This window comes from Chrysochloris asiatica, unplaced genomic scaffold, assembly GCF_000296735.1.
Source record: "Chrysochloris asiatica unplaced genomic scaffold, ChrAsi1.0 scaffold00038, whole genome shotgun sequence".
Classification (NCBI taxonomy): Eukaryota; Metazoa; Chordata; class Mammalia; order Afrosoricida; family Chrysochloridae; genus Chrysochloris; species Chrysochloris asiatica.
In genome coordinates this window covers 3,097,290-3,115,310 of record NW_006408556.1, presented here as the reverse complement: position 1 = coordinate 3,115,310, position 18,021 = coordinate 3,097,290, and the positions used below count along the sequence as shown (strand labels likewise).

General features: G+C 40.8%; 1 protein-coding gene across 2 annotated transcripts in view; it reads left to right on the top strand.

The window, feature by feature from the left end:
• The first annotated feature begins 33 nt into the window (after positions 1-33).
• LOC102814402 (chromosome unknown open reading frame, human C6orf106) overlaps positions 34-18,021 on the top strand; it is a 162,816-nt gene continuing 144,828 nt past the window's right edge. The window contains exon 1 of one of the 2 annotated variants that reach the window (XM_006860383.1): positions 34-353. In XM_006860383.1, the coding sequence (XP_006860445.1) occupies positions 196-353 (158 nt within the window). In that variant the 5' untranslated portion in view covers positions 34-195. The remainder of the gene's footprint in view (positions 354-18,021) is intronic. The other variant, XM_006860382.1, reaches the window with a different exon arrangement.

Genomic DNA, 18,021 nt, shown 5'->3' with positions numbered 1-18,021 from the left:
GGGGGGGGGAGCGTGAGAGTGAGTGAGTGGTTGAGTGAGTTTACCCCTATGAGACGGTGAGAGGCCCGGGGCCTACCTCAAAGGAGCGGGGTCGCGGCACCGGCTTGCAGCGGGCCCCCTCCCGGTTCCCGGGCCCGGCGGCTCGGCGGCGGCTCGGTTGTGAGGAGGCGGGGAAGTGGGTGTCTGGCCCCCGCCATGGAGGGTATGGACGTGGACCTGGACCCCGAGCTGATGCAGAAGTTCAGCTGCTTGGGCACCACCGACAAGGACGTGCTTATCTCCGAGTTCCAGCGACTGCTCGGCTTCCAGCTCAACCCGGCCGGCTGCGCCTTCTTCCTGGACATGACCAACTGGTGAGCCGGCCCCGCCGCGCCATCGCTGGCAACGGCCTCGGGGCCCCGAGGGGAAGGGACACCGAGCCCGAGGACAGGGCGGATAGTGAGGGGGCATTCCCTCCCGGGACGGGACGGGCGTGTGGGGTGTCCGGATGTGTGGGAAAAAAAATTGGGACACATTGGGGTAGAGAGGGTGTACCAAAGGAGTTGGGGGGGGGGACTAGAAGGACAGAAGGGATTGAGGAGGGGGGTCCTGAGGTTATTCGGAGAACTAGGGACCGAAGAACGTCGGAAGAGGGAAAAGGACAGGAAGGCGGCTCTGTGGTGTTGGCTGGGAGTGAAAGGCATAGGAAATCTGGATTTGGGGAATGGGGAAAAAGGTTGGGGTTTGGAGTTAGGGGCTGAGGGTGCTAGGGATGAAGGGAAACTCGGGGTGTGGGATGTGGGTGAGAATTGGGTGCTTTGAAAGGACCTGGGGCATGGGGAAGACTTGCGAGTTAGAAGCTGGGAGGAAGAGATAATGTGTAGTGTGTTTGTTCCCTATCTGACGACAGGTAGGAAAAGTGGAGAATATGAGAATTGACAAGTGAATATGGTGCAAGAGATGGCTTTCCGAAGAGAACTGCACCCTGGACGAAGGAGATCTACTAGTGAATCTACTAAAAGAGCCTAGAGAGTGCTTGAATTGGGGCAGGGCCTGGGGAAACCTTAGGAAAAGTGGGGGAAAGGAGATTATCTTGGGGGAGGAAACTTTATGAAGGGAATGGAGCCCTAGGGAGAAGGTTCAACTGGGAAACTTTGGGAAAGGTCTCTAGAATGCTGGAAATGGAGTGGAGCTTATCTGAAAAAAAGTTGGGTTGGTAGATGTTTGGGGATATAGAAAACTTAGTATTTTTTGAATTGGAGTCACCTTGTAGAAGTCTGAATTGAGGTAGAAAACCATCACACTTAAAGGAGTGTTTCTCAGCTTTGGAAGTAGCACTTGCTATTTTTGATAAGCCAGGCTTCCCCCCTGGTTTATTTGTTTTCCCAGGAGGGACTGTTGAGTTCACTCAGGGTGAGGGATGGAGTAGCGAATATTAGAAAGGATCTCAGGTGAAGCAACTAATCTTTCTTGGGTCAAAAAACAATGATGTGAATGCCCTTTGCACTCTGTGCTGGGCATTAGTTCTCTGACATGTAGAGTCTTGTTTCTCTTGGCATCACATGCACAACCCAACCTTCCCCCGTATCCCTTGTCCACCGAATGCCTCAGGAAATGCTAGAAAAGAGGCTGTTAGCTTATCTTTATCCCACTCCTCACCTAGCCCTTATCATGGGTGCCCATCTTACTAATGAGAGCTTTGTAACTGCCTGCACCAAAGCTGATTTTTTTCCCTGAGCCGTATCAACTCAGGTTCTATTCTCTTTAAAGATGTGGGATTGAGTTTCTAGATGTTTAGAAAACTTTTTGAGACATTGGAAGCAGGGGATAGTCTTTAGAATTAAAGAAGCGTTTGTGAATCCCCTCTTGTCTTTTTTTAATGTTGGGAATAATCTCAGGTAAGGGACTGCAGCCTAAATAGTTTTCTTAGTACTTCTACCTGTAGTGTTTAAATAGTGACTTGTTATTGAACACATTGAAAAGAGTTACTACTCTGATAAAATTTAGAAGTAAAGCTATTATCTTGAGGGTTGTTCTTCTGTCTGTCTCTTCCCTCCCCCCTTCCGCCCTGCTCTTTTTCTTCCTTGTTTACACTAGTTAAGCATAGGAAACTTGGCATATTGTTGCTGCCAGTATGGTGGGGGAGGGTTATTTCTCCCCACCCCCTTGTGAGTTGTACCATTTAAACCCTGCCCTAATACGTTTTTAGTTCTTTAGAGTCAGTCTTTATTAGTACAGCACAATTACTGTAGCTATAGAAATAGTGTATTGAGTTTTATGTGTTTGAGGTGTGTATCTTTAACATCAAAGATTGTTTGTTTTAGGTGTTGTGGAAGGTGAGGAATAGTTGAAGTCGAGTGTGAAAAAGAATGACTTAAAAAATAATCGTGGAATTATAAAAATTTTCTTAAAAGTTTTGATAAAGATTTGTAAACTCAAAGTCATCATGGAATAGCATGTATACTGATATCCTATTAGCTCTATAAAATAAGGTATGATGCATTTCTGAAAAAAGGAGTGAGCCTTTAAAAAATATGTTCTGGTTTAAACCAAGTCACACCAGTTGGAATTCAGTAGCCTCTTAGGAATACAAGCAATTAAGTGATAATTCAGTTTTAAATCTTTTTACCTTATTCTTTTGGGTGTAGAAGACATGTGTTTTTTGTATTGTTTCATTATAAGATGAAAAGTATTTTTGAACTAAAACTAGGAAGATTTGTTGTTTTCTTTCTTAGGAAAGCTACTGCATTTTGATTCCTAAGTTGCCCTGGCAGAATTTGCCTCGACAGAGTGTGTTTTAGATAAATATGCACCATAATTAACAAAATCTAGTTAAAAGAAATGTATGCATAATACTTGGTCAAAAGATTTGTATCTGTTGTTGAAGTAAAAATATCTATAATAAAGTATAAATTCATTTAAGTCATTTAATATCTAACTTCAGTAATAACACAATGCCACTATGAGTCGCTTCTGACTCATAATGACCCTATATAGGATTTCAAGACAGTAAATCATTACCACAGCAGACAGCCTCACCTTTCTCTCACAGAATGGCTGATGAGTTTGAACCACCAACCTTGCAGTAAGCAGCTCATCGCCTAGCCCACAGTGCCACCAGTGTTCCTTAGTCCTAATAAAGATTGGCCAAATAACTTGTAAATTGTCATGGCTAGCCTGTTGAATTGGAGATGATTAACCTTCTTATGACTTCATAAGTACCTGCTTGTTGTTTTTGCTGTTAAATACTATGGAGTATATTCGGACTCATAGTGACCCTACTCAGGGTTTCCAAGGCTGTAAATCTTTATGGGAGCAGACTGCCTCATCTTTTTCCCGCGGAACTGCTTAGAGTTGTAATAAATAACCACCATTATGTCTGTTAAGAATAATCTGGTAAATAAAAGTCATTATTTAAAATGAGGCTTCTAAAATGAAACCCAAGTTGGAGTATTTTCAAAAGTAAGAATTTGCTTTTTATTGAAAAAACTGGCTGATGTATCTTTTGGCCTGTTCAGTCCTCTTCCATGTTAACTGAGTTGTGTTTTTATTTTATTGTTTTAGGTTGGTGTGCATTGTGTAGATTGTTGTTGTCAAGTGCCATTGAGTTGGTTCCGACTCATAGTGACTCTGTATAAGGTTTCTGAGGATTGGCTAGTGAGTTTGAACCGCCTACCTTGTGGTTCAAACTGACCTTACAGTTGAGTGCTTATCCTACAGCGCTACACCAGGACTCCCATTATGTAGATAGAAGCAATTTTCCTTTGTTTCATTGAGAACCAGGTTGTTTATAGTTGTATCCTTTTTTTAGTGTTTACACTTGGATTCTTGGTGTAGTGCTATAGGATCAGCACTGAACTGAAAACCACAAGGTCGGCAGTTCAAAGCCACCAACCACTCCTCGGAAACCCTATACAGGATCGCTGTGAGTCAAAAATTGGCGGCTGTGAGTTGGAACTGACTCCATAGCACTAACAACAAACAACAGCATACTTGAGTTGTCAGTCATGCTGCTGGAGATTGATTGGTGGAACTGCTTCTTAATAGAAGCAGTCAATTTTCCGTTCCTAAGTGAGTACATGGACTTCTGATGTGGTGCTATAGGATCAGCACTGGACTGTGAATCACTTTGTTGTCAGTTCAGACCCACCCTCTGCTCCTTGGAAACCCTATACAGGGTTACTATGAGTTGGAACCAACTCGGCGGTCCTTAACAACAGCAACAACAAGTGAGTACGAAAGTGAATAAAAGGAAACCCAGTATCTGAAGCTAAGCTGAAATGGTTTGAAGATTAGTATAGCTTTCTATAGGTGCATTATCTTGCAAAGACTCTATTTGCTGTAAATGTAGAACTTGGAATCCTGAAGTTGGAAGCTGGTTTAAGAGATTCTCTTGCTCATTCCAGTTTTTCCTGCAAAATTGCTTCTAACTTTTCCAAGATAGCTATCTGTCCTATTCTTGAGACCCTAAGGACATAGATTTGCATGCTGTTTTATTATAGTGTTTAATTACTTTTCAAGTTATTAATTCTTACGTCAAAGCGCATCTTCCTTACTGTAATATCAGCTTTTTCATTTAAGTCCTCCTTGGAAATAAAGGATATCAAATAAATACCTTCCTTAAGGTATCAGAAAGCTTCTATTAATTCAAATCAGTAAGTTTTTAATCGTATAAAATTTGAGAACAGGCCATTTAATGGTTTTTGGTTCTTTAATGTAGCCTAATTGATTTATAGAAGTCCTGGTGTGGTGCTGCAGGACAATGCACTGGACCGAAAGGTTGGTTTGAACCACAGGTTGGCGGTTCAAACTCAACAGCTGCTCTTTGGAAGTCCTGTACAGGGTTGCTATGAGTTGAAACCAACTTGACAGCCCGTAACAACAACAATAACAACTTAGGTATATTTTTCTCAGAGGAGAATTTGCCTAAGAATTTAAACTCATTTTTGTCCCTCTAAGTTAGTTGCTTGTTTCCGTTATAAAGTTTTTTTTTTAACATTTGTGAAAAGAGGCAAGTAACACTTGTAGGTTTTTTGTTGTTGTTATGTACTGTTGAGTCTGTTCCAACTCATAGTACTCTGTATAGGACTTCCAAGACCTTAAATCTTTGCAGAATCAGAAAACCTCATCTTTTTCCCTAGGAGCTGCTGGCAGGCTCAAATTTAGAAGTGAGTTAGTATTGGCTTCATTTTTCAGTATAAAAACCAAACCACTGCCATTGAGTTGATTCCGACTCATAGTGACCCTATTGAACAGAGTAGTACTACTCCATAGGGTTTCTGAGACTATATAAATCTTTATGGGCGCAGACAGCTTCATCTTTTTTCCTCTGAGCAACTGATGGTTTTGAATGGATGATTTTGGGTTAGCAGCCCTACTTTTAACCACTGCATCCCCAAGGCTCCTTTTCCTCAATATGTTATACTGCTGTTTTTTTTAAGTGCTGTTGAGTCGATTCCGACTCATAGCAACCCTATATAGGGTTTCCGAGGAGCAGCTGGTGGATTTGAACTGCTGACTTTGCAGTTGACAGTCCAGTGCTTATGCTACAGTTTCACACCAGGACAGCTTTCTTCAGTATGCATGTGCCATCAAGTCGGTTTCTGAGGCTTTAAATCTCCATGGGTGAAGAAAGCCTCATTCTCTTCCCATGGTATCAGCGTAGATAAATTATCCTTTACTAACATAATGACAGTTGTGGCTATTTCCTTCCCTTTTACTCATCAGATGCATTCTTACTGGATAAAATAAAGGTACTAACCACAAAGCTCTGGAGTAAATTCAGAATCTAGATGTGCAAGTTGTACCTCTTATCTGATCTCAAAATGCCTCTTCTGCCTTGTCTTAGTTTGCATCTCCTTTACCTCCATTCTAAATATATATTTGATTCACTTTCTGGATTATATGTTTGAATGTAGGAAAAGTCCCTTAATGGTCGAGAAATAACTTGTTTTGAATGCTGGTTTCCTTGGAAACTGTTTGCGCTAAGCATCAGAAAGAGGGAAAGGTTGCATCACTCAATAAGAGAGGAGGGTCATGTACTCTATTTTCTAGGAAGGTTGGAGTTCTTGCTATGAATACTCTTGAAATAAATTTTCTTTTTCACTTTTTGTTTGCTCTTTCTTTTTGAGTGGCACGAACAATTTGGGACGCTTGGTAGATTATAAAAGTAGTATACAAATAGAGGATCCCTGGTGATGCAGTGGTTAAGTGCTTGGATGAGAACCAAAAGGTTGTTGGTGAGAACCCATTAGCTGCTCTAAATTGTTGGTGAGAACCCATTAGCTGCTCTAAAGAATAAAGGAATGTTGGTTTGCTCTTGTAACGATTGCAGCCTTGGAAACCCTATGGGGCAGTTATACTCCGTCTTACAGGGTTGCTGTGAGTCAGAAAGAATTGACTTAACAGCAATGGGTTTGCTTTTTTATACAAACAGAACAACTAGCTTTATTTATTTTAGCTTCATTTAATTTTAAAGGAACATAGTAAAAACTAATAAATCACTTTGTTTTGCAGGCATACTATGATATTTCAACACCCAGACTGTAAAGCTCTTGCCTAAAGGGGTTTGCGTTTCCAAATCAGTTGCTGTGGAATCTATTCTGACTGGTGATGATCCCATTTGTGTTAGAGTAAAACTTTGCTCTATAGGGTTTTCAATGGCTGAATGTGTATAGATAGCCAATGCTTTCTTTCAAGGTGCTCTTGCATGGATTTGAACCTTCAGGTTAGCATCCAAGTGCTTAACTGTTTATGCCACCCAGAGACTTCCAGGATGGTAGAATTAAGTTTTTATTTGGTTTTTAAGGTCACCTCTACTTTTCAACTCCCCCCCCCACAAAATTTGTATAGTGCCTAACAACAAAAAAAAAACAGGCAATAAATACTTAAACAAAATGTGGTTTGGATAGATCCTTAGTAGGCAATAAAATACAAAAGCAGATGGTCGCCTATATCACATGAGGAAGCTTCAAAAACTTAGTGGAAAATTTATGTTTTCTTTTTAATTCAACTTTTTCACAGACTTTTTGAAGTCCTCTTGTAGTTTGCTTTCTAATAAGGAAATACACATGCCTGAACCTATCAGAAAAGTTGCAAGAAGCGTAGTGGTTACGAATCGGGCTATGAACCGCAAGGTCAGCAGTTCAAAACTACCAGCCACTCTGTGGGAGAAAGATGAGGCTTTCTGCTCCCGTAAAGATTTACAGCCTTGGAAACCCTGTACAGGGTCGCTATGGGTCGGAACTGACTCTATGGCACTCAACAACAACTACACGATTCATAGGTTAATACTGAATTAACTGAGTAAGACTCCAGAACGGGTAGGAGTGGTCTGTATGATACATACCTGGTGTATCAATTTGAATATTTGTTCTCTGGCGGTGCACAAGTTAAGCTTTGGGTTGCTAACCAAAAGGTTGGTGGTTCAGACCCACAAGAAGAAAAATGAGTCTGTCTGCTCCTGTAAAGATTTACAGCCTTAAAAACCCTATGGAGCAGGTTCTACTCTGCCCTATATGGTGGCTATGAGTTGGAATTGACTCAGTAGCAAAGGGTATAGGTTTGGTATAGGCCACCTGCTTTCCTAGATGTTAATTTTTGAAATGATTGGAGGATTTGAATTGATGGGATTCAGATGGGAATTAATGGGCTTGTAGGTAGAGGAAATTTACTTGAGTGAAACTGAGAAGGAACAATGTTGTGCAGCGGCTGTCTAGAAAACTAGACTGTTAGGATGTGTTTAGTAGGTTCAGGAATGACATGACATGGAATTTAATGTTTTTTGAGGGCAGGGGATTGGGATTTTGTTAATGTTGGCAATTGTAAAAACAATAACAAACTGCGGTAAAAATGACAATATAAAATAATCATTTGTTGTTGTTAGGTGCCATCAGTCGGTACCGACCCATAGTGACCTTGCACAGCAGAGTGAAACTCTGCCCGATCCTGGGCCAACCTCACTACTGTTGCCATGCTTGAGACCATTGATGCTGCCAGTTGGCCAATCCATCTCATTGGGGGTCTTCCTCTTTTTCTCTGACCCTCCACCTTACCAAACATGATATCCTTCTCCAGTGACTGGTTTCTCCTGACAATATGACCAAAGTGTGAGAGATGAAGTTTGGCCATCTTGGCCTCTAAGGAGCACTCTGGCTGCACTTCCAAAATAACCATTTAAAAGTGAATAATTTTGTGGCATTTAGCATACTCACACAGTATTATACAACCAGTATCTTTATCTCCCTTCCTCCTGACCCCTCAGGTCTGTCTTAGGATTTACCTCTAGGATATTTCATATAAATGAAGTTATACTGAATGTGCTCTTTTGTGTTTGTCTTCTTTCCCTTGTTAGATGCTGTCAAGTTGCTTCCAACTCATGGGGCTCCATGTGTTACAGAGTAGAATTTTTACAGAGTAGAATTGTTCCAAAGGGTTAACCAAAGCAGATTGGAAGACGTTTTTTTTCCACAATACTGTTAAAACCCAAATCTAACCATTACATTATCATTGAGTTGATTCAGACGTATAGTGACACTTTGTTTTTAAAGTTTTTATTGTGAATTGAATGATAGTTTTCATAGGAGAACATTGGTTTTGCTCTCATCCTATTGTATTTCATTTCATTGCAATGATTACAATCCCCACCATGCATCATCATTCAACAGTATTTGCTTCTATTCCCTCTTTTTTTAATGTACACAAAAACACTCAAGAATATAGAATCATTTAAACAACCAACCAAAGGGCACATTCTGCAAGCCTGCCTCCTGGCTGCCAGCACACAGCCTTTCTCTTTTCATGAGTTAAGTCCTCAGCTGCTCTATTTCTCCATGTCTTCATCTCTGCCTCCACCTCTGGTGTCACTGCTTCTCTGGATAGGTTCCCATGTTCCACTTGTGCTATTCTCCCTTGATGGTCCTAGGGTCTTCTGTTCCTGGACTATAAAATTAACTACTCCCCCCTTTTTGTTAGAAAATTTCTACCTTTACAGTTGTGACAATTGCAATTAGTCATAACAGTTACTTACTATTGAATGGTAAGAATCTTATCCCAATCTCCTTTCATCAGACCCATCTAGGTAAGATGAAAACTATTCAGTGGGGCTCTTACCTTCCCCCAAACACTCTGAAACTAAACTCCCTCTTGAAAACTTGTAAGGCAGCCACTTTGTGCCTTTATTGCCTCACCTCTCCCCACTTCCATTTTAGGTAGCCAATGTCTAAGTTGCCTGTCCATATCAACCCTGTATACAGACAGGATAGAATTGATCCTTGATGTGAAGATTCCTTCCCTCTTAGTTGGTATTTTGAGCTCTTACATCCATAAGTAAGGAGTTCTGGTAGTGTAGTGGTTATGAATCAGGCTGCAAACCGCAAGGTCAGCAGTTCGAAACTACCAGCTGCTCCGTGGTAGAAAGATGAGGCTTTCTGCTCCCGTAAAGATTTACAGCTTTGGAAACCCTATACAAGGTTGCTATGAGTCGGAACCGACTCAACGGCACATAACCACCACCACCACCACATCCATAAGTATAGATCAAGTTCCTCTCAAATTGTAGCAATTTACAGTGTTTGAAGCTGTAAATCTTTAAAGAAGCAGGAAGCTTTCTCTTTCTCTCCCATAGAGTGGCTGGTGAATTCGAACTGATAACCTTGTGGTTAGCAGCCCAACATGTAAGCTACTATACCACTTGGGCTCCTTACAGTACTATTGGGTGGATTCAAATCAGCCTTTAGACTAGCAGTTGAGCACAAACTCTTTGTGTTACCTGTGGACCTACTTTCACTTAGTATAGTGATTTTTAAGGTTTGTCCAAGTTGTAGCATGTAACAGTAATTCTTTTTTTTTTTTTTGACTCTTTGTGAATTGGATGAAGATTTACAGAGCAAATCAGTTATCAGTTTATACACATTTTGTTTCATGTCATTGATTGCAGTTCTCACAATGTAACATCACATATAATTATTTTGTTCTCTCTGAGTTTACTGTTTCCACTCTTCCTTTCCTTATTCTTCCTGCTTTCTGAACTTTGTCCTTGGGCGGTGCTGCCCTTTAAATCTCAAATGGTTAATTATCCTAAGGAATGCTTGCCCTCTCTAGTGTTATTATTCCGCTTAAAGATGTAATCTATCGTTTGACTGAAAATTGAGCCATGGGAATGAGTTCAGTTCCAGACCTGAAGGATGACTAAGAACCATAGTCTCAGGGGTTTTACCTGTTTCTAGCTTTGGTAGGGTCGTGTTTACGAATCGGGCTGCTAATCTCACGGTCAGTGGTTCGAAACTACCAGATGTTCCATGGGAGAAAGAGGAGGCTTTCTGCTCCCATAAAGATTTACAGCCTCGGAAACCTTATGTAGGGTCACTATGAGTCGGAACCGACTCCACGGCACATAACAACAACAGTAAGCCTGGTCTTTTTTATGATTTGAGTTTCGTTTTACATTTTCCTCCTTCTTTGTCCAGGACCTTCTAATGTGATCCTCTTCAGAGCGGTATATAATGGTAACTGAGCACCCTGTAGTTCTTCTGGTCTCAGGGTCGTGTATGCTGAGGTTTACGTGGTCCGTTAGTCTACTGGACTGTTTCCATATATCTTTGATTTTCATTACTCTTCTTTGTTCTGAATGGGGAGAGAAGACCTGTAGTTAGTTGTACCACAGATAGCCTCTCACAAGCATCTTGAGATCCCAGTTGCTACTCACCAAAGTAGGATGTGTAGAACATTTTCTTTGTGGACTGTGTTATTCCCATTGACTTTGGTGTCTCTCATGACTATGGCCCTGAGCTTCCAAGCACTTTATTCTTTTTTTTATGGCTTAATAATATTCTATACTACGTAAACACAAGTTCTGCTGAGTCGATTCCGATTCTTGGCAACCAACCCTATGTATGTTGGAGTAGAACTGTGCCTCCATGGTGTTTTCAGTGGGTGATTTTTAAAATTTTGATCACCAAGCCTTTCTTCTGAGGCACTTCTGGATGAACTTGAACCCCTAACCTTTAGGCTGTGCTAATCATTTGCACTACCCAGGTATTCCTCCATTGTATGTATATACCGTATTTGTTTATCCCTTCATCTTTTGATAATTTATTTGGGTTGTTTCCACCTTAATGGCTGTTGTAAATAGTGCTACAATGAATATACATACATGCAAGAATATACATACATGCAAGAAGCCCACTAGTACATGTATTTATTTGAGTATCTATTTGCAGTTCTTCTGGACATATGGTTATGAGTGGAATTGCTGAGTTATATGATAATTCTAAGGAGTTCTGGTGGTGCAGTGGTTAAAGCACATGACTGCTAACTGAATGGTTGGAGGTTTGAACCCACCAGATAGCCCTGGGAAAAAAGATGTGTCATTCTGCTTTCGTAAAGATAGCAGCCTTGGAAACCTTATGGGGCAGTTCTACTCTGTCCTATAGGTCACACTGAGTTGGAGTTGATCCCATACCAGTGGATTTGTTTTTTTGATATAGTAATTCTATACCTGTGTGTAGTGCTGTAGGATAAGCACTGGATTGCTAAGTGCAAGATCAATGGTTAATACCCACCAGCTGCTTCTTGGAAACCCTATACAGGGTCATTATGAGTTGCCAACACTTAACAACAATTCTGTGTTAATTTTTTGAGGTAGTGCCAGATGCCAAGTTGTTTTTCATAATGGCTGAGTCATTTTACTGTATCAAAAACATACAAGAGTTCCAATTTCTACACGTTCTCACCCTATTGCCTCAGAAACCCTCCACAGGTTGTTATGAGTCAGAACCAACTTGATGGCACTTATATTCTTTTTTTTTTTAAATGCTTTATTGTGAATTATATGATAGTTTACATGGGAGAACTTTAGTTTTATGTTCATTCCATCGTATATCATCTCACTGGCATGGTTCCAATCCCCTCCATGCATCATCAACCACCCAAAGGGTATGTCCCAGAAATCTGCTCCCTACACTTCCCCCTCTTCCCCCCAGTTTTCAGCCCACAGTCCCTTTCCCTCTCTGGGTCCAAAGTCCCCAGTCGCTTCATCACTCCACGTCATCATCTCTGTCTCCATCTCAGGCATCTCTCTTTCTCTGGGTAGGGTCCCACTCTCGGCTCTTCTCCGTTGATGGTCCCAGAGGCCTCCGCTCCTATCCTGGAGAATCAATCCCTTCCTTGTTACAAAACTTCTACCTTTGCGTTTCCAACCCTCATAATCCGTCCTGATCAGCATCATTCACTACAGTATCACGAGTTACCCATCTGTATCTCCTTTCATCAGCTCTGCCCAGACAGATTGAATAGTACCTTCTGGAGATTCTGCCTTCTGCCATGCTCAAGCACCAGGTTCCCTCTTGAAAGCTTGTAAGCCAATCACTTTTTGCCTTTGTAGTACTCCCCTCTCCATTTGAGTATCCAATGTCCAAGCTGCCCTTCTCCGTCCACTCTGTGTGTGTGGGTGTGTGTGAATGTTTCTTGCTGTGAGGATTTGTTCCCTCTTTTGAGTTGCTGCTCCATAGGTATAGTTCAAGTTCATCAGACTGTATCAGCTCACTCCCCCCCCCGCACTTAAATTCTTAAAGACATGGTAGTGAGTGTGTGGAGTCCATGGGTGGTGCAAATGATTAAAGACTGCTAGCTGAAAGGTGGGCTGTTTGAACTTACCCAGAGGTGCCTCGGAAGACAGTCCTGACAATCTGCTTCTGAAAGGTCAGAACCTTGAACACAATATGGAACACAGGTCTACTCTGCACAAGCTGGCTTTGTGAGTCAGAATTGATTTAATGGCAACTAACATCAAAGTGGGGGGTGTTGGTGGTTCAATGATAGATTTTTCCCCTTTCTTGTGGTTCGATACTCAGTTACCACTCATCTGTCAGTGAAGATTGCATGTTGTTACAGTGTTGAACATATTTCAGCAGAGCTTCTAGATTAAGATGGGCTAGGAAGAAAGGCCTAGTAATCTGTTGAAAATCAGCTGCAGAAAACTATATGTAAATTACTGTGGCCTAATCTAAACATGCAAATGGAAGAGGTACAAGAGGTGAACACAGAATTTCAAAGGTCAGCTTGAAAAGACGAAGTCAAATATTACAACAAAATGTGCAAAGATCTAGAGTCAGAAAACCAAAAAGGAAGAACACACTCAGCATTTCTCAAGCTGGGGGAACTGAAGGAAAAATTCAAGCCTCAACTTTCGTTATTGAAGGATTCTCTGGGCAAATTATTGAATGTTGTTTTTGTTAAGTGCCATTGAGTTGGTTCTGACCCATAGTGACCCTGTGTAGTGTTTCTGAGGAGCATCTGGTGAGCTGTCGGCTGCATTAACCCACAGCTTTGCAGTCTGCTGCATTAACCCACAGCGCCACACCAGGACTCCAATGTAGAAAGCATCAAAAGAAGATGGAAGGAATATACTGAGTCACTGTACCAAAAGGAAATGGTTGATGTTCAACCATTTCAAGAGATAGCATATGATCAAGAGCCAATGATAATGAAGGAAGAAGTCCAAGGTGCATTAAAGGAATTGGCAAAGAACAAGGCACCAGGAATTGATGGAATACAAATTGAAATCTATCAAGAAAGTGAGGTGGCAAGAAATTTGGAAGACAACTATCGGGCCGACTGATTGGAAGAGATCCATATTTGTGCCCATTCCAAAGAGAGGTGACCTGACGGAATGCGGAAATCATTGGACAATATCTTTGATATCCCATACGAGTAAAGTTGTACTAAAGGCAATATAGAAACGGCTGCAAGCATACATTGACAGAGAACTTCCAGAGGTTCAATCTGGATTCAGAAGAGGTCGTGGAACGAGGGATATCATTGCTGATGTCAGATGGATCTTGGCTGAAAGCAGAGAATACCAGAAAGATGTTTACTTGTGCTTTATTGACTACGTAAAGGCTTTCATTTGTGTGGATCATAACAAGCTATGGACAACATTGAGAAGTATGAATATTCCGGAACACTTAAATGTGCTCATGAGGAATCTGTACATGGACCAAGAGGCAGTTGTTCGAATAGAATATGGGAACACTGAATAGTTTAAAATTAAGAAAGGTGTGCAGCAGGGTTGTATTCTTTCACCATACTTATTCAACCTGTATGCTGAGCAAATAATCCGAGAAGCTGGGTTATATGAAAAAAAATGTGGCATTAGGATTGAAGTACAACTCATTAGCAACCTGCGATATGCAGGTGGTGCAACCTTGCTTGCTGAAAATGAAGAGGACTTAAAATATTTACTGATGAAGATCAAAGAGCGCAACCTTGAATATGGATTATTATCTCAATGTAAAGAAAACAAAAATCCTCACCACTGGAACAGTAAACATTCTTATCAATGGAGAAAAGATTGAAGTTGTCAAGAACTTCATTCTTGGATCAATTATCAACACTCATGGAAGCAGCAGTCAAAAAATCAGATGACGTATTGCATTAGGCAAGTATGCTGCACAAGACCTTTTTAAAGCGTTGAAGAGCAAAGATGTCAGCTTGAAGACTAAGTTGCGCCTGACCCAAGCCATGGCATTCTCAATAACCTCATATGCATGTGAAAGCTGGACAGTGAATAAATAAGGAAGACGGTAGAAGAATTGATGCATTTGAGTTATGGTGTTGGAGGAGAATATTGAAAGTGCTGTGGGCTGCCAAAAGAACCAACAGATCTGTCTTGGAAGAAATGCAGCCAGGGTATTTCTTAGAGGCCAAGATGGCCAAACTTTGTCTCTAATACTTCAGACATATTGTCAGGAGGGACCTGCCTCTGGAGAAAGATATCATGTTTGGTAAGGTGGAGAGTCAGAGAAAAAGTGGAAGATTGCCAGTGAGATGGATTGGCAAAATGGCAGCATCAGTGGGTGAAGCATGGCACCAATTGTGAGGTTGGTCCAGGAACGGGCAGTGTTTCGTTCTGTTGTACATAAGGTTGCTAGGAGTCGTTACCTACTTGATGGTACCTAACAACAACATTGGTGGTTCAAGCTGAACAGATGCTTCTTGGAAACCCTATACAAGGTTGCTGTCTGTCAGAACCGACTTGACGGCACTTGACAACAGTAATCTGCAACAGATCATGGGGATTCCACAGTACAGGGCAGTGTGTACATGGACTGACTCAGTGGTAGCTGGCTATTAACTATGGATGTGAAGTGGTATATCATTATGTTTTGATTTACATTTCCTTAATGATTGATTGGTAAAGTAGAGGGTCAGAGAAAAGAGAAGACCCCCAACGAGATGGATTGGCCAAGTGGCAGCATTGATGAAATCAGGCATGGCAACAGTAGTGAGGTTGGCCTAGGATCAGGCAGTGTTTTTTTCTACTGTGCATAAGGTTGTTATGAGTTGGTACCGACTCATTGGCGCCAAACAACAACAACGATTGATCATGTTGCCCATCTTTTCATGTAATTTTTAGGGTATTTGTATTTTTTTCTTTGGAGAAATTCCTATTCAAGTTCTTATTTTTTTCATTGGGTTGTGTTTTTTTGCTGTTGTCATTGTTGTTAAGTGCTAGTGAGTCACTTCTGATTCATAGCGACCCTGTATAGGGTTTCTGAGGAGCTGCTGGTGAGTTTGAACCAGTGACCTTGTTCAAACAGACCTTGTGGTCAAGTGCTTATTTTACAGAGCCACACCAGGAGGCTTTCTTTACATATAGACTTCCCCTGCTGTTTGAAAACAGTGTTCTTATGAAACCTTTTGTAAGCCGAATTGGCATAAAGGAAAGAAGTAATTATCACTAGATTATATGAGGAAAATTTCTGCACATTCCCAGACCCAAATAGTAACCTCTACCAAATCATATCAAAGAACACATAAAATCTAAAGTACGTAATACATAAAGTATAAGGCGCCCTGGTGGCGCTGTAGGATAAGTACTGGACTGCAAACCATAAGATTGGTGGTTCAAACCCACCAGCTGTTCCACGGGGGAAAGATGTGGGTTTCTGCTCCCAAAAATATTTATAGCCTTGGAAACATTATACAAGTTTTCTGTGAATCAGAATTGTCTCAGTAGCAGTGGTTATGGTTTGGGTTTTTTGGTGATAAGGTGAATATACAGCCTGTATGTTCACCAGAGAAGGAGTTTGGTGCCCCACTCATGCACACATCCTTTATAACAGCTCATTGAAAAAACAAACACTAAACACTTATTTTGCATTTCACCAATGCAAAGTCCTAACTGAAAACAGGTAATAAAGTAAGTCTTTCGTAAACGTGAAATGATGTAAAGTAAACTGCCAAAGAGCAGGGAATACCTGTATTCTGGGTACTAAATAATCCTTTATTAAATATATGATTTGCAAATATTTTCTCCCATTGCATAAGTTGACTCTTAACACTTTATTGGTAATTATTCTTTGGTACACCAAAGTGGTTGATTTTCATAAAGTCCAATTTATGTTTTCTTTTATTGCTCATGCTTTTGGTGTTACAAGAATTCATTGTCACATCCAAGGTTGTAAAGATTTACTCCTACAGTTTCTTTTTTTTAGCATTTTATTGTGAATTGAATGAAAGTTTACAGAGATCATCGTTTTACATTCATCAAATCCTAAACTTCGTTACATTTCAATCATTGCAGTTCCCTCAGTATAACATCCTTACCCCACTTCCTCCTTGTGTTTTTTGCTTCCATTCTTCCAAATAGTCCATTGGACTAATTGTTTCCAAATGTCTTCAGTTTTCATCACTCTTTCCTCCATATAGGAAGAGACCAGTTGTTGCACCCTAGAGATCCCTGTGTAGTCTAAGAGTTTTATTATTTTAATTCTTAATATTTATGTCATTGAACTGTTTTGAGTTAATTTTTTAAGTAGGGTATGAGGTAGTTAATTTTCATCATGTATGTTTTGGGTATCGCTTCTGATTTACTCTGCATAAATATATATGAAGGGACTTTAAAAAGTTAATGGAAAATAGGTTTGAAAGGAATTTTTCCACAGACTTTTTGAAGCTCCCTCATGCTTTACTCTCTTTGGCCATCACTAAAAGTTTGGCCAGAAAAATGTCCGGGGTTTTCTGGTGAAAAAAAATAAAAAGCTTATGGATAGTCTCTCTCTCTTTTTTTAAAAAATGTGTGAAATGAATTTTACTTGTAAGTTAGATGTAGTTGAACACTGCTGCATGTGATAGAGGTTTTAGTCCATATAAATAAAATCGATGCCCAAACAGTAATATCTCTTTTCTTTCTTTGTTGTTGTATCACAGAAAAGTAATTGAGGAGAAAAACATTTTCCCCAAATGCCAAGAATTGTGTTATTTTTCTGAATCTATTTGTTTAGTTACTTTTGTTGTTATGTGCCATCAAGTCATTTTGATTCTTTGTGACCCATATACGACAAAACAAAACACTGTCTGGTCCTTCATCATCCTCAGAATCATTCCTGTATTTGAGACTATAGTTGCAGCTACGGTGTCAATTCATTTCATTGAGGTTCTTCCTTTTTCACTGATTCTTTGCCAAGTATGATGTTCTTCGACAAAGTCTTGACCATCCTCCCTTTTAAAAAAAAAAAAAAAAAAAAAAGGTTTATTGTGAATTATGTGATAGTTTTACATGGGAGAACGTTAGTTTTACATTCATCCTATTGTATATCATTTTATTGCCATGGTTACAGTCTCCTCCATGCATCATCAACCAACCAAAGGGTATACCCCACAAGCCTGCCCCTCTTTCGTCAGCACACAGTCCCTCTCCTTCTCTGGGTCTAGAGTCCCCAGCCTCTCCATCTCTCCACATCATCATCTCTGCCTTCGTCTCTGACCTCATTGTCTCTCTGGGTAGGGTCCCACACTCTGCTCTTCTCCCTTGATGGTCCCAGGGACCTCCACTCCTGGATTGCAAAGCCAATCACTCCCCTCTTGCTACTCCCCTCTTGTCTACCTTTCTATTTCCAGTCCTCACCATTAGTCCTGATGGCAGTTATTCATTATTGTACCACAAGAGCCCTATCCCCATCTCCTTTCATCAGCCCTGCCAAGACAGATTGGAGACTACTCAGTGGAGGTTATACCTTCCTCCGCACCCTCTGGATCTAG